Source organism: Oncorhynchus kisutch, linkage group LG29 (assembly GCF_002021735.2).
Source record: "Oncorhynchus kisutch isolate 150728-3 linkage group LG29, Okis_V2, whole genome shotgun sequence".
Taxonomy (NCBI): domain Eukaryota; kingdom Metazoa; phylum Chordata; class Actinopteri; order Salmoniformes; family Salmonidae; genus Oncorhynchus; species Oncorhynchus kisutch.
The window spans coordinates 31,383,336-31,398,450 of NC_034202.2; the positions used below are offsets into that span (position 1 = coordinate 31,383,336).

The following is a 15,115-nucleotide window of genomic DNA, read 5'->3' on the forward strand; positions in this document are numbered from 1 at the left end:
TAGTAGGCTAATGTGCAGTGGATAGGGGGAGTAGGATTGGGTAAAAGTGTTCAATGAAATCATGCATGAGAAGGGGTGATTGGGATCAGAGTGGTGATAAAACTAAAACACAGTAAAGGATTGGCTAGGACAGCCTTTAATGTCCTATCATAGACAGGTCTTTAAGGGCTCAGTGTCAATGCACTGTCATCACCATAAAGAGCTCATTTAAGACATTCTTAAGGACTCCAAGCCAAAGCTCTGTGACGCTGGTGCTGTCATCTCCATAACTGAGGAGGCTTGCAGGGCCACCTCCTGTCACCATGCCAACCCACTGCAGTGCTTCCTGAGGCCATCCTACCCATAAAGTAGTGGTCATCAAGACAGTGGTCTGCAAGGCATTCCTACCTGATCACCAAACATTTCTGTAAAAAATGATAAAGCCTTCCTTTCCTAGTTTTTTAAAATGTATTTCACGCTGTTGGCGGTAGGTGCACTTGATTCAGCAGCCCTAGCGTGTTCCCATCTTGAACCATTTCATGTGTCTGACGGTAGAACTCCGCCAAACCGGCAGGCCCAGAGAGAAAATCAATTGCACTTAGAGGCCTACCACTGGCCAATCAGATAGCTCAGATCCCCATGTCTGCACAGTTTCCTCGTGCCATAGACTGTAAAAAGAAGCCTTGAACGCACAGCAAAAGTTTGTAATGTGAGATTTCTAAACGTTTAAAACCATGAATAAAAAAATATATATACTTAACCAGGCAAGTCAGTTCAGAACAAATTCTTATTTACAATTACGGCCTAGGAACAGTGGGTTAACTGCCTTGTTCAGGGGCAGAACGACAGATTTTTACCTTGTCAGCTCTGGGATTTGATCTTGCAACCTTTCAGTTACTAGTCTAATGCTCTAACCACTAGGCTACCTGCCGCAAAGAGAGAGAGAGACTCAACACTTTTATAATCCATAATGTGTGTTCTCCCTACCACCACTCACACTACAACCAGCACTGCAGCTGTAACGAATGAGTACAACCAGCACTGCAGCTGTAATGAATGAGTACAACCAGCACTGCAGCTGTAATGAATGAGTACAACCAGCACTGCAGCTGTAATGAATGAGTACAACCAGCACTGCAGCTGTAATGAATGAGTACAGCAAAGTGTTGTGATAAGCTTGTGTTGTTATTATTAGCAGTGTCTTCTTTAATATCAGTTCATATTTCACTGGTCATAGGAGAAACTAAATGAATGGGTGTGACTTAAGTTTCGCCATCAGCTGGAAGACTGTGTCCCCTTTAGGGAGAGACGAGGGACGGTGAGTTGGGTGAGAGGCAGACTCACTGCTGCTCCCTACCTACCCTCAGACTGACCATCAGATGCAGGTCATCAGTCCAGAAAAAAAAGAAGCTAATTATATTGCTCACTCAGCTATGCTTCACAAGTAATACAACAAATGATCTATTACCAGTGTGACCATATACCTACATGTTTTTAAATATAATTTAAAAACGGTCTGAGAAAAACAACACTGGCAGGACAATTCAAGCAAAGCCAGTATGCAGTGATAATGTATTGGGCCTATAGTTTACTGCACAAACCTCATTGCTACAGAACTGTTTTTAATTGGTTAATGTTGCATAGGCTTACATTTTTTAATTCATGTTAATAAAAAAATCAGAGGTAGATCTTGGCATTTTGACTCAGAAAGTGATCTTGACTTAGAAATGGTTGGTGACCACTGCCATAAAGCATCAGAACAGAACAGAACAGAACAGAACAGAACAGAACTGAGCGGGAGTCTTCAGTGTTGTTGGCAAACGGAGCAGTCAGGCACTTAGCAGCCAACGAGATGCACGACTGACACCACAACTACTGCCATCTGCCTAGAAAACCACATCAGTGGCTTCCTGTCGCTGCAGAAGCAAGAGTGTGTGTGAGTGTGTTGGGGAGACATAATTTATTGGATCACTGCCGACCGGCTGGGGAGCTGAATCCCTAAGGAGCACTCCACACAAAGCAGCATCACAACACAGCTCATACCGGCACACACACACACACACACGGATTAATGTGTTCAGATAAGAGACAACAAATATTGTATTTTTTTCTCACCCTACCTGCCCCATTTTTTACGAGATGCTTAATATGATACTATATATACCTCACTGTTTGTACAGAGGAAAGATCTTGCTAATCAACACCCTCAACTGAACTTAAAACAATATGCAGCAGCAACTGCACTTTGATCATAACAACTCTTATCTGCCTTCATCATTAAACACATGCATTAGAGTTCCTGCAACATGGCCACCAATTCAAGGTGATGATGAGAACACCACAGTTAAACACTGCCCACTCCTGGCCACTGTCTATTCCTGCTGCACTGGCCTAAAGTCTAGCTCATATCAAACATACAGAAGAATTATCCAAATACCCATATCCTGTAGACCATTGACACAAAATAATAACTGGCTGTGGCAATTAACCAGTCCAATAGACCAGGCAATTAACCTGTCCAATAGACCAGGCAATTAACCAGTCCAATAGACCAGGCAATTAACCAGTCCAATAGACCAGGCAATTAACCAGTCCAATAGACCAGGCAATTAACCAGTCCAACAGACCAGGCAATTAACCAGTCCAACAGACCAGGCAATTAACCAGTCCAACAGACCAGGCAATTAACCAGTCCAACAGACCAGGCAATTAACCAGTCCAAAAGAACAGGCAATTAACCAGTCCAACAGACCAGCCAGCGAATCAGTCCAATAGACCAGGCAGCCAACCAGTCCAGTAGACCAGGCAGCCAGCCAGTCAAACTGACCAGGCAGGGGACCAGTCAAATAGACCAGGCATCATAACATTCAAATAGACCAGGCATCCTACCAGTCCAATAGACCAGGCATTCTACAAGTCAAATAGACCAGGCAGCCAATCAGTCAAATAGACCAGGCAGCCAACCAGTCAAACAGACCAGTCATCCTCCCATTTAAATAGACCAGGCATCAAATCAGTCCAAAAGACAAGGCATCCTACCAGTCAAATAGACCAGGCATCCAATCCGTCCAAAAGACCAGGCTTCCTACCAGTCAAATGGACCAGGCAGCCATCCAGTCAAATAGACCAGGAAGCCAACCAGTCCAATATACCAGGCAGCCAACCAGTCCAATAGACCAGGCAGCCAACCAGTCCAATAGACCAGGCAGCCAACCAGTCCAATAGACCAGGCAGCCAACCAGTCCAATAGACCAGGCAGCCAACCAGTCCAATAGACCAGGCATCCTACCAGTCCAATAGACCAGGCATCCTACCAGTCCAATAGACCAGGCATCCTACCAGTCCAATAGACCAGGCATCCTACCAGTCCAATAGACCAGGCATCCAACCAGTCCAATAGACCAGGCTGCCAAAGCTTTTCACAACAAAATAAATAAATCTAGGAGCTTTACACATTTTTCACCGTGATCCAAAACAGATTCAAGCTTCACACATAAAAATATACAGACATTAGCCAGTAACAAGTGAATACTGTAGAAGATGAAACCCCACTCTTAAACAACATGAAAATGACCAGTCCAGATGCTGATAACTACTGTGTGACATGACCACATCACAGATGACCACTAGGATCACATCACAGATGACCACTAGGATCACATCACAGATGACTTTATACTCCTTGAAAGAACATCTACAGAATGTATGATGCAACATAACTGTGATGATACAGTACAACCAAGTTTTCCATGTGACATCACTGCAGGACTGGTAATGTTGTCACAACGGAGGATACATAACGATGTAAGAAAGCCGCAGGGATGATGGTGATGACAACAACAGCTCTGCTCTGAGCAGCAGGGGAGCTCTGTGCTCTTACCAGTGTGGAAACAGCAGAGGTGTACATAGGAGTGTGGCCTGACGACATCAACACCGGCTGCAAAACAACAGAGATGGTAAAGGGGAGAGGGTAACTAGAGTGGAGGAGATAAGAGGATAGGTAGTAAGAAACAAGGAATGGGGTGCACAGAGAAGAAGGGGTAATAGTATGGCAAAGAAAATTGGAATAAAATAGTATAAACAGGTGCTGTGTTATAAACAGGTGCTGTGTTATAAACAGGTGCTGTGTTATAAACAGGTGCTGTGTTATAAACAGGTGCTGTGTCATAAACAGGTGCTGTGTCATAATCAGGTGCTGTGTTATAAACAGGTGCTGTGTTATAAACAGGTGTTGTGTCATAATCAGGTGCTGTGTCATAATCAGGTGCTGTGTTATAAACAGGTGCTGTGTCATAATCAGGTGCTGTGTCATAATCAGGTGTTGTGTCATAATCAGGTGTTGTGTTATAATCTAGTGTTGTGATATAATCTAGTGTTGTGATATAATCTAATGTTGAGCTATAATCTAGTGTTGAGCTATAATCTAGTGGTGTGATATAATCTAGTGTTGTGATATAATCTAGTGTTGTGTCATAATCTAGTGTTGTGTTATAATCTGGTTTTGTGTCATAATCTGGTGTTGTGTTATAATCTGGTGTTGTGTTATAATCTAGTGTTGTGTTATAATCTGGTGGTGTGTTATAATCTGGTGGTGTGTTATAATCTGGTGTTGTGTTATAATCTAGTGTTGTGTTATAATCTAGTGTTGTGTTATAATCTGGTGTTGTGTTATAATCTGGTGTTGTGTTATAATCTAGTGTTGTGTTATAATCTAGTGTTGTGTTATAATCTAGTGTTGTGTTATAATCTAGTGTTGTGTTATAATCTAGTGTTGTGATATAATCTAGTTTTGTGTTATAATCTAGTGTTGTGTTATAATCTAGTGTTGTGATATAATCTAGTGTTGTGTTATAATCTAGTGTTGTGTTATAATCTAGTGTTGTGTTATAATCTAGTGTTGTGTTATAATCTAGTGTTGTGATATAATCTAGTGTTGTGTTATAATCTAGTGTTGTGTTATAATCTAGTGTTGTGTTATAATCTAGTGTTGTGTTATAATCTAGTGTTGTGTTATAATCTAGTGTTGTGTTATAATCTAGTGTTGTGTTATAATCTAGTTTTGAGTTAAAAAAAGAAGAGCAGGGTAATACATTGACAGGTTATATTGCAGAGTGCTACGCAAGTAATCATACAGATAGGTGTAAATACCAGAGGAGGAGGAAGAAGAAGAAGAAGAAGAAGAAGAAGAAGAAGAAGAAGAAAAAGAAGAGTGAAGTAAGTAAACAAAATAAGTATTATCCAACTATTCAACTGAAATAGAAGGTAGTTAGCATTGTTAGTTCAATCAGGGTTAGGTAAGAGAAGGAAAGCCAGAGGATGAGTGTTAGGTAAGAGAAGGAAAGCCAGAGGATGAGAGTTAGGTAAGAGAAGGAAAGCCAGAGGATGAGAGTTAGGTAAGAGAAGGAAAGCCAGAGGATGAGAGTAAGGTAAGAGAAGGAAAGCCAGAGGATGAGATAAGAAACAAAAGTGGGGACATGGAACTAGACATGGAAAACTAGACATGGAAAACTAGACATGGAACTAGACATGGAAAACTAGACATGGGGAACTAGACATGGGGAACTAGACATGGGGAACTAGACATGGAAAACTAGACATGGAAAACTAGACATGGAAAACTAGACATGGAAAACTAGACATGGAACTAGACATGGAAAACTAGACATGGAAAACTAGACATGGAAAACTAGACATGGAAAACTAGACATGGAAAACTAGACATGGAAAACTAGACATGGAAAACTAGACATGGACAACTAGACATGGAACTAGACATGGAAAACTAGACATGGTCAACTAGACATGGAAAACTAGACATGGTCAACTAGACATGGAACTAGACATGGAAAACTAAACATCGGAAAAAGAATAAAAACACAAAAAACCTGCCATCACCACCACCATCATTATTCCTGTCATTGGGTGGAACATTCCATATTATAAGCTGTATAACAGCTTGATCTCTCCTTGTCTAATCAGCAACTAGGACCAGACCTATCAGCATTACATTAACATTGAGGAACACTAATGATTATTTCACAGAATAAATGCTTAAGGTGTCAATAAACAGAACATTTCACATGAAGTGAATCCAATTTCTCCAGTGCAGAAATTAAGTTGCAGTTCCTCTTAATTAACACACGAGGGGGCAAATACCCTCCGATCTGAGTGACCAGACAAACATAAGACCTTTATAATGGCTCTAACTCCATCTCAAAGCGGAACCAACAAAGTAGGGAGTATTCCAAAATAGGGAGAGACAATGAACATCACACCTGCACTTTATCATAACATAAGAGATAATGATCAAATGTATGTGTTGTTATAATTAAGCAATACCATGACCTGAATCAGTGATAATCTAATTTAACCTTCATCTACACTAAAAGAGAGCCAACAGGGAACTCAGGGAGCACTATATCTGTACTTGGGATCAGTGGAACAGATGATCCTGGAGATCAGACCAGACAGTCTCACAGAGGGGCCTTTGATATGAGCAGCATGTACAGAGAAGTGAAAACATCAAGTCCCCTTAGGTCCTGCTGACACTGCAGTGAGTGTAAGAGGACTTAACTGGGCAGATGATTGGTGATGTCATAATGCAATGATCAAAATGTCACGTCACAGACATGTCCTCAGTGAAGTCTTAATGATCTTTCCTTCAAGAAATGTCATACGATTTAGGATCGTTTTCAGGCTCCTTGACTCTAGACTTCAGGGAAACCACATGGATCAGAACAAGTCCAGGAAAAGGAAGGAGTCATATCATTCAAGTCACAATACACAAAATAAATCTAATACACAGACTGTGATAAAGAAACTGACAAACTGTGAATGTTGATTTCAGAGACAAAGACAAATGTGAATGCATTTTTCCCAAGAGGATGCACTGAGAGAGAGAGAGAGATAGAAATAGAAATAGATGTAGAGTGATATAAAGAGACAGTTTGTGTGTGGGTGGTACCATGCATGGGTGGATGTATTTGCTTGTGATTGTTGGGTGTCCTTCTTTAAAGGGGGAGATATACTGTAAATGTGGGTGCAGTGATTAATGAGTGTGTGTCCTACCTGACAGAGTTATGTAACATACGTGAGTTTGTCCTACCTGACAGAGGTATGTAACATAAATGAGCTTGTCCTACCTTGATAGGGGAGATGTGTGCGTGCGACGTGTAGCCATGCATTGCCTCCATGGCGGCGAGGTTCTTATCGCTCATGTGAAGCATCTCAGCGCTTTTCCCTTGACCCAAATGGGCTGGACTGTGCTCCAAGGGGGGTGTCTCCTCATCCTGGTACCGGTACTTCTACAGAGAGAGAGAGAGAGAGAAGTAGAGAAAGAGAGAGACGTGAGGGAGGAGGAGAGGGATGAGAGAAGGGGGTGGTTAATGCTATTCGGGCATTACATATCAGGGGTTAACAATAGTGATGGGGATCAAATTGATACAGTTACATATCAAGATGTTATGTTGGACAATATATCCTATTGTTTTGATAATATTATTTTTGTTCTAGTTAGCTGTACCTGCATCAGCTAGCTTGTTCTCCATATTCTTTTTAAACAGGGAGCCAATTTATTTTCAGCACTTATTACTGAATAGCTCTCTCTTGTCCCTCTGCAGCAGACATATGGGGAGCAATATGTTTGGAACGTTGAATTGCAATAAAATCACAGTATCAAATCACAATACATATACACGGAACAAAAATATAAACCCAACATGTAAAGTGTTGGTCCCATGTTTCATGAGCTGAAATAAAAGATCCCAGAAATGTTCCATACGCACAAAAAGCTTATTCTCTCAAATGTTGTGCACAAATTTGTTTATATCCCTGTTAGTGAGCATTTCTCTTTTGTCAAGATAATCCATCCACCTGGCAGGTGTGGGATATCAAGAAGCTGATTAAACACCATGATCATTACACAAGTGCACCTTGTGCTGGGGACAATAAAAGGCTACTCTAAAATGTGCAGTTTTGTCACACAACACAATGCCACAGATGTCTCAAGTTTTGAGGGAGCGTGAAATTGCCATGCTGACTGCAGGAATGTCCATCAGAGCTGTTGCCAGAGAATGTAATGTTCATTTCTCTACATGGTTTTAGAGATACTGAGTGGTTTTAGAGATACTAAGTGGTTTTAGAGATACTGAGTGGTTTTAGAGATACTGGGTGATTTTAGAGATACTGAGTGATTTTAGAGATACTGAGTGATTTTAGAGATACTGAGTGGTTTTAGAGATACTGAGTGGTTTTAGAGATACTGAGTGATTTTAGAGATACTGAGTGATTTTATAGATACTGAGTGGTTTTAGAAATACTGAGTGGTTTTAGAGATACTGAGTGGTTTTAGAGATACTGAGTGGTTTTAGAGATACTGAGTGATTTTATAGATACTGAGTGGTTTTAGAAATACTGAGTGGTTTTAGAGATACTGAGTGGTTTTAGAAATACTGAGTGATTTTAGAGATACTGAGTGGTTTTAGAGATACTGAGTGGTTTTAGAGATACTGAGTGATTTTAGAGATACTGAGTGGTTTTCTTTCGTGAACTGTAACTATAGATTTTTGTTCAGTATTTAATGGTGAGAATGGCAATGCATATTGTACCGGCACCTAAGTATAGTGATAACATTGTATTGTGAGGTCCCTGGCAATTCCCAGGCCTAGTTAACAACAGCTTTCATTTCAACACAGACACTGTGCCTGTGTACAAAACAGAGCCTACATCTCAGCTAAACGTAGCTCATAAATGTAAACGTTCCTTGCTTCTGTGGTTGTTACTCTTTAAATGCACCAACCAAGAAAGGGCAAGAGTTTTTCACTCAATCCCCTAAAGGAGTCAGTGTGGCTCCAATGTGCTTCCATTTATGCACAAAAATAACAAAACTGCTGTAGTGCATCTGAGAGCTGTTTTTGGACAGAAAATGGGGCCCTAAATGAGTCCACTGTGAAGTAAGTCTAAGACCATTATCCTCCACCACCAAATGGAGCATCACCACAGCAGCCCAGCAAGCTAACACTCTGTTACTAACCAATAACCATAACTACCACCCTACTGATATCCAACACCTGGGCAACCTTCCAACAGCTAACCCACTGTGCTAGCCACACACTGGGGCCTACACTCAGGTAATGAATGACATAGAAAGCTCAAATGTGCATGTAGTGTTTTAACACCAAGACATTAGAAGAAGGCCCCGCATCATACAGCCAATCTGCCGGAGCGACCTTCGAGGTTATTGTTCATATCTGTGTAACCAGTTCATAGCTAACCGCTGGCTAGCCTGTCCCCTGGCTAGCCTGTCCCCTAGCTGTGTACACTACACTCTGCAGTACTGCAGTCTGACAAGCCTCTGCCCATCCTTAGAGCCTAGAAGATTCTAGGGGTTGACTGAGTGTTGCCTGCCTGCCTGGTGGCCTGAGACTGAGTGTGGCATTCAGATTGGTGTCACGGTGCTACCATCCCCCCTCCTCTCTTTGGCGGCAGGCAGACGGGTCAGCGAGGGAGGTGCAGCACTAAGGAGGGACTGGTCTCAGATCAGCTGCTAGCAACCAGAGCAGAGCAGGGGGCAATCAGCACTGCTGCTGGATCACATTACACTGAGACAGCAAGACCACAACACACACACACACAGAGAGAGTGAGGGACACAGCACTGCTGCTGGATCACATTACACTGAGACAGCAAGACCACAACACACACACACACAGAGAGAGTGAGGGAGAGAGAGGGGGGAGAGAGGAGAGGGAGAGAGAGAAAAGGGAGAGATTGGAAGAGGTAGAGAGATGGGTGGGTGGATGAGCGAGGAAAGGGTTGAGAAATGTAAAATAATAAATGGGAGAGAGAGGGGGAGGGGGTTTGAGAGAGGGAAGTGGAGAAATGGGAGAGAGGGGGAGGGGGTTTGAGAGACGGAAGTGGAGAAATGGGAGAGAGGGGGAGGGGGTTTGAGAGAGGGAAGTGGAGAAATGGGAGAAAGGGGGAGGGGGTTTGAGAGAGGGAAGTGGAGAAATGGGAGAGGGGGGGAGGGGGTTTGAGAGAGGGAAGTGGAGAAATGGGAGAGAGGGGGGAGGGGGCTTGAGAGACGGAAGAGGATAATGGGAGAGAGGGGGAGGGGGTTTGAGAGAGGGAAGTGGAGAAATGGGAGAGAGGGGGAGGGGGTTTGAGAGAGGGAAGTGGAGAAATGGGAGAGAGGGGGAGGGGGTTTGAGAGAGGGAAGTGGAGAAATGGGAGAGAGGGGAGGGGGTTTGAGAGAGGGAAGTGGAGAAATGGGAGAGAGGGGGGAGGGGGTTTGAGAGACGGAAGTGGAGAAATGGGAGAGAGGGGGAGGGGGTTTGAGAGAGGGAAGAGGAAAAAATGGGGGAGGGGGTTTGAGAGATAGAAGTGGAGAAATGGGAAAGAGGGGGAGGGGGTTTGAGAGAGGGAAGTGGAGAAATGGGAGAGAGGGGGGGAGGGGGCTTGAGAGACGGAAGAGGATAAATGGGAGAGAGGGGGAGGGGGTTTGAGAGAGGGAAGTGGAGAAATGGGAGAGAGGGGGAGGGGGTTTGAGAGAGGGAAGTGGAGAAATGGGAGAGAGGGGGAGGGGGTTTGAGAGAGGGAAGTGGAGAAATGGGAGAGAGGGGAGGGGGTTTGAGAGAGGGAAGTGGAGAAATGGGAGAGAGGGGGGAGGGGGCTTGAGAGACGGAAGAGGATAAATGGGAGAGAGAGAGGGTGAGTGGGTTTGAGAGAGGGAAGAGGAAAAAATGGGGGAGGGGGTTTGAGAGATAGAAGTGGAGAAATGGGAAAGAGGGGGAGGGGGAGAACTGGGAGAGTCAGTATAGAGGAAAAGATAACAAGGAGGAGGCGAGAGCAAGGAGGAGGAGATAACAAGAAGGAGGAGATAACAAGGAGGAGGAGAGAGCAAGGAGGATGAGAGAGCAAGGAGGATGAGAGAGCAAGGAGGAGGAGAGAGCAAGGAGGATGAGAGAGCAAGGAGGATGAGAGAGCAAGGAGGAGGAGAGAGCAAGGAGGAGGAGATAACAAGGAGGAGGAGATAACAGGGAGGAGGAGATAACAGGGAGGAGGAGAGAGCGAGGAGGAGAGCGAAAGGAGGAGATAACAAGAAGGAGGCGATAACAAGGAGGAGGAGTGAGGTAATGTGGTACAAGACTCCTCCAACAACAGATGAACAAACAGAGAGAAATTCTGGGGGTAAAAATGTGTGAAAACATTTTTAATCAGAGGAAAGTAGGCAGGCAAGAAAATAGATTTGATGCTGATCAAATGAAGGCTGTGGTAGGAGTGTATATTGGATGTGATCATGTACATGCATGTTACAGTAACATGCACTGCTAGTTAGATTTAATGTAATTGCATTGAAATGAATGCTTACTCTTAACTTTAGATAATGGAAGATAATTCAATCAATGAAATCGCTCATGTGTGGTCTTAAGGGACAGTCCATCCAGAAAAGCAGTTGGGAAGGCAGAGATAGCCTACACATGACACAGCAACTCTCAATTCAATCACTACCAGTCATCTCCACAAAGGGATTACACAGACAACACATCAAGGCAACTAAAATGTTTGGAATTATTTGGGATTATTAAGAGAATGTGAACCAGAGAGTAATGTTATTAATATGTTCTACTGTATGTCCCTTTACACTAGTCCAGGGCTTCACTCCATTTGGTCGAATGACCTTTTGGCATCTGTAGTTTCAGTCATCCTGTCCGAGATTCAACTCAGCAAGTCTACTAAGTAATGGAATGGGGCTTGTGCTAGAGCAACACCAAGCCAGCCAGCAGGGAGGATGGAACAGGCCAGGGAGACAGCATTGGAGAGAAGAGAGGAAAGAGGGGAAAGAGGAGAGATAGTGTATAGAGGATACTGAATTGACAATCATAAAATACACCAGCCATTCCCGGCTCCAGTACATGATGGTAGCAGATACAGGTAGATACTGTAGATAAGAGGCTCACTACTGAATCCAACAGAAAATAGTAAAAGCAGCAGCATCGACAGGTCAGATTCATCTGGGGGAAAGTGTGCTAGCGAAGCTACTAAGCCAGCTAGCGGTCTGAAGTTCAGCACCCTTGGAACACAACTCTCTGAATAAACTGAACACTCACAAGACAACACTCATTAACAGTTATACAGAGAACAGAGAACTACAATATCTCACTCATATGATTCATGGAGATCTGAGTCTTTGTGGAGGCAGGCATGGGGAGGGGTATTAAAGGGTTATTGGTTGGTTGGCAGTGAGCGACAGCGGGTCCTTCGGTTCATGTGACAAATAGCCCAGTGACCTGGGTAGTGTTCCAGTAAAGATCTCATGAGGGAATTCAGTGTTCCAGTAAAGATCTCATGAGGGAATTCAGTGTTCCAGTAAAGATCACATGAGTGAATTCAGTGTTCCAGTAAAGATCGCATGAGTGAATTCAGTGTTCCAGTAAAGATCTCATGAGTGAATTCAGTGGTCCAGTAAAGATCTCATGAGTGAATTCAGTGTTCCAGTAAAGATCTCATGGGTGAATTCAGTGTTCCAGTATAGTGCTCATGAGTGAATTCCCTGGGTGTGCTAAGCATTGATCTCCACGTTAGGTGGAATCACCATAGATCCCCTAGTTTTTAATAATTTATAACTGGGATAGTTAGTCTCCACTTACTTTGATAGTAAGCCTCAACTTAACTGGCCTTCTCCACGACCACCCCGATCTCTGAACTAGAGAAGCATCTAAAGCCTCACTAAACACACAACTTGACGTTTTTGATGATGGCTCTAAGGAATAACAAACATTTCTCACATTCAAATATTTACAGTATCAATAAGAGCAGCGAAGCGCACAACATTACTTCACCTCCTCAATCAATCTCTTCCACATGAAAACCAGAGTTTTCAATGACAGTGGAGTGAATAGCACTATTATGACGGCCCACAAGTTGTTAGGTGAATGTGCGTAATTGAAGTTATTACAGGTCATCGTCACCATGGAGATCACCTTGGGAGTTAATCAGTATAGAGGACTTGTCTAATTATAAGATAATAACACATAGTGGAACAATAGTCTAGTCCACTAGTACCCAGGAAGTAGTCAGGAAATGGACCTCCTCAGTCAATTTAATGGTAATGGTTTCAGGCACAGTTATTTCTAGTCTGTAAAACTGGAGGAACAGGGGAAGGATCACAGGCCAAGGGATCTATATACAGTGAGGGAAAAAAGTATTTGATCCCCTGCTGATTTTGTATGTTTGCGCACTGACATGTTCTACTGTATGTCCCTTTACACTAGTCCAGGGCTTCACTCCATTTGGTCGAATGACCTTTTGGCATCTGTAGTTTCAGTCATCCTGTCCGAGATTCAACTCAGCAAGTCTACTAAGTAATGGAATGGAGCTTATGCTAGAGCAACACCAAGCCAGCCAGCAGGGAGGATGGAACAGGCCAGGGAGACAGCATTGGAGAGAAGAGAGGAAAGAGGGGAAAGAGGAGAGATAGTGTATAGAGGATACTGAATTGACAATCATAAAATACACCAGCCATTCCCGGGTACACTGACAAAGAAATGATCCGTCTATAATTTTAATGGTAGGTTTATTTGAACAGTGAGAGACAGAATAACAACAAAATCCAGAAAAACACATGTCAAAAATTTTATAAATTGATTTGCATTTTAATGAGGGAAATAAGTATTTGACCCCCTCTCAATCAGAAAGATTTCTGGCTCCCAGGTGTCTTTTATATAGGTAACGAGCTGAGATTATGAGCACACTCTTAAAGTGAGTGCTCCTAATCTCAGTTTGTTACCTGTATAAAAGACACCTGTCCACAGAAGCAATCAATCAGATTCCAAACTCTCCACCATGGCCAAGACCAAAGAGCTCTCCCAGGATGTCAGGGACAAGATTGTAGACCTACACAAGGCTGGAATGGGCTACAAGACCATCGCCAAGCAGCTTGGTGAGAAGGTGACAGCAGTGAGTGCGATTATTCGCAAATGGAAGAAACACAACTGTCAATCTCCCTCGGCCTGGGGCTCCATGCAAGATCTCACCTCGCACGCCCAATTTTTCTGTTTTTGATTTGTTAAAAAAGTTTGAAATATCCAATAAATGTCGTTCCACTTCATGATTGTGTCCCACTTGTTGATTCTTCACAAAAAAATACAGTTTTATATCTTTATGTTTGAAGCCTGAAATGTGGCAAAAGGTCGCAAAGTTCAAGGGGGCTGAATACTTTCGCAAGGCACTGTACATGCCCGTCTGAAGTTTGCCAATGAACATCTGAATGATTCAGAGGACAACTGGGTGAAAGTGTTGTGGTCAGATGAGACCAAAATGGAGCTATTTGGCATCAACTCAACTCGCCGTGTTTGGAGGAGGAGGAATGCTGCCTATGACCCCAAGAACACCATACCCACCGTCAAACATGGAGGTGGAAACATTATGCTTTGGGGGTGTTTTCTGCTAAGGAGACAGGACAACTTCACCGCATCAAAGGGACGATGGACAGAGCCATGTACCGTCAAATCTTGGGTGAGAACCTCCTTCCCTCAACCAGGGTATTGAAAATGGGTCGTGGATGGGTATTCCAGCATGACAATGACCCAAAACACACGGCCAAGGCAACAAAGGAGTGGCTCAAGAAGAAGCACATTGAGGTCCTGGAGTGGCCTAGCCAATCTCCAGACCTTAATCCCATAGAAAATCTCGAGGGAGCTGAAGGTTTGAACTGCCAAACGTCAGCCTCGAAAGCTCAATGACTTGGAGAAGATCTGCAAAGAGGAGTGGGACAAAATCCCTCCTGAGATATGTGCAAACCTGGTGGCCAACTACAAGAAACGTCTGACCTCTGTGATTGCCAACAAGGGTTTTGCCACCAAGTACTAAGTCATGTTTTGCAGAAGGGTCAAATACTTATTTCCCTCATTAAAATGCAAATCAATTTACAACATTTTTGACATCTGTTTTTCTGGATTTTTGTTGTTCTGTCGCTCACTGTTCAATTAAACCTACCATTAAAATGATAGACTGATCATTTCTTTGTCTGTGGGCAAACGTACAAAATCAGCAGGGGATCAAATACTTTTTTCCCTCACTGTATACATCATGCTGGAGCCATGTTTGGGCTGTTTCTCCTTTAGATCAAAGATGGTCT

At 43.2% G+C, this 15,115-nt stretch overlaps 1 protein-coding gene across 3 annotated transcripts in view; it reads right to left on the minus strand.

The window, feature by feature from the left end:
* LOC109874161 (disks large homolog 4) overlaps nt 1-15,115 on the minus strand; it is a 114,337-nt gene that overhangs the window by 52,269 nt on the left and 46,953 nt on the right. For all 3 annotated transcript variants that reach the window (XM_031809377.1, XM_031809375.1, XM_031809378.1), the window contains exons 2-3: nt 7,122-7,283; nt 3,860-3,916 (exon numbers count right to left, since the gene is read on the minus strand). In XM_031809377.1, coding sequence (XP_031665237.1) covers nt 3,860-3,916; nt 7,122-7,283 — 219 coding nt within the window. The remainder of the gene's footprint in view (nt 1-3,859; nt 3,917-7,121; nt 7,284-15,115) is intronic.